Source organism: Pteropus vampyrus, unplaced genomic scaffold (assembly GCF_000151845.1).
Source record: "Pteropus vampyrus isolate Shadow unplaced genomic scaffold, Pvam_2.0 Scaffold24, whole genome shotgun sequence".
Taxonomy (NCBI): Eukaryota; Metazoa; Chordata; class Mammalia; order Chiroptera; family Pteropodidae; genus Pteropus; species Pteropus vampyrus.
This window is the reverse complement of record NW_011888805.1, coordinates 13171979-13173749: the sequence shown is the minus strand read 5'-3', so window position 1 is coordinate 13173749 and position 1771 is coordinate 13171979. Positions and strand designations below refer to the sequence as shown.

Sequence of the window (1771 nt, the reverse complement as noted above, 5' to 3'; positions counted from 1 at the left end):
GGATTGTCCCAATTCTCAAAACTTATTTGGTCTCTTCTTTCCACAAAATAAAATTTCTTACAAACAACATGGAGAGCATCAGCTCAGAACAAGAAAGATAGGACCATGGAACTGTCCAGTTTCATTAACACAATAGTCTCCTTGTGTAATCTCTCCAAAGCTCAGAGAAGCCATTTCCTGATAGCCCTTATATAAATGTCAGAATAACTGGGAGTGCCTTAAAAAGTATGGTACCATAATCCTCCAGCAAAAATATGGCTGAGGAATGTTTAATAAACTTAATTTGAGGTAAAAGAGTGAGAGACAGTGTGAGGGTAAGACAGTGAGAGGATTTGAGAGGTGAGAAAGGATAAGTGTGACAGAGTGAGAGACATTTTACTGAAAGTTTTGAAGTATGCAATCTGTGCCTCAATAATTTAATCAGGTTTTATTAGGTGTAGGATTTATTTGTTAAATATACACTTATATCCATTAAATATTCCATATTAAAATGTTTCTAGATTACTTTTTCCCTGGAAAACTATCTTATGAGCCTAGGAAAATGCAATTTCAAAGCCTAATGTCTTATGATTCCCTGGAAAGTACATAGCAAGGTCTTTCTGCCTGAGAAGCAGATTCTGGAACAAAGACTCCATGAAATTAATATATGGTACTTTTGATAGAGACTTTGAAATATTTTCCAAACATAACCCACTGTCTACTTCAGACATTAATTTGCTACTTATATCCACGGTCTTCTTCCCCTTAGTTTCTAAGCCTAGTGATAAATACCTTGTTTACATATTTTCTCCAAATATAATAAAGATATTAAATCATAAATGATTGTCCAATGGTATCTAAGTGTAATTTTTAAATCTAATAAATGACAAGATTAATACAATAATAACAAATACCACACATAGGATACTTTGCTGTGTTGCACATGCACATTTTAGAGGATTACAGCACTTTTGCATGAATGACTGAGATCATTTAAATACCTGTGGGGATCTTCACATGGAATCCAGGCCACCTGAGGGTCTGGGATATCCTCCAGATAAGGGAAAATGGTTTCTCTGGTAAATTTCCACCCATAAAGTGCATCTTCTGGAGTCACAATGATTTGAGCACCCTGTTCAAAACAAGTCAAATCAACATTATTTCTTCATGGGTTATATAGATACTCCAATACTCCAATCTTCCACCAGATCTCATGTCCCTCTCATAAATTACAATTAATGGAAATAAAATATTACCTTCTCAGCTGCCTGCTTAATTATTTTCTCCAGAATGTCTATATTCTTGTTCATAAGGAGCAAGGCATCTTCTTGAGAAACAGGTGTTTCTGTTTCATTTGGCAATATGACAGCATGTTCATATACTGCAGCGATAAATGTATCCAGGGCACTGACATGCAAGGTAATCAGAGCAAAAACTGCCACAGAGGTTTGAAATGAGGAAGTGGTCATGGCCAAGGTCTAGAGCTTTTTGAAAGTGCAAATAACATTCATGTAGCATTTATGAAGGGCGGGATAGTTATATAACACATGACTGCCAGCTACTAGGCTCTTAGTTTATAATCTTATGAATATTATGCCTGACCACTTTTGTGGGAAAACAATTGCAATTCAATGAATACAATCAGAAAGTATTATGAGGATTGTACAACATGTACTATTTATAAGATTTGATGTCAAATTTCAAAAAGAAAAGAAAATTCAAATACAGTACACTTGCACCTTTTTATTAATAGAAAGAAAATACTAACTAAATTAATTCTCATGTGAAAACT

General features: G+C 34.4%; 1 protein-coding gene across 2 annotated transcripts in view; it reads right to left on the bottom strand.

The window, feature by feature from the left end:
- Nucleotides 1-1451, bottom strand: part of VNN2 (vanin 2) — a 16423-nt gene extending 14972 nt beyond the window's left edge. Inside the window, exons 1-2 of one of the 2 annotated variants that reach the window (XM_011356206.1) lie at nucleotides 1236-1451; nucleotides 981-1111 (exon numbers count right to left, since the gene is read on the bottom strand). In XM_011356206.1, coding sequence (XP_011354508.1) covers nucleotides 981-1111; nucleotides 1236-1448 — 344 coding nt within the window. In that variant the 5' untranslated portion in view covers nucleotides 1449-1451. The remainder of the gene's footprint in view (nucleotides 1-980; nucleotides 1112-1235) is intronic. The other variant, XM_011356207.1, reaches the window with a different exon arrangement.
- Between the last annotated feature and the right edge of the window lie 320 nt (nucleotides 1452-1771).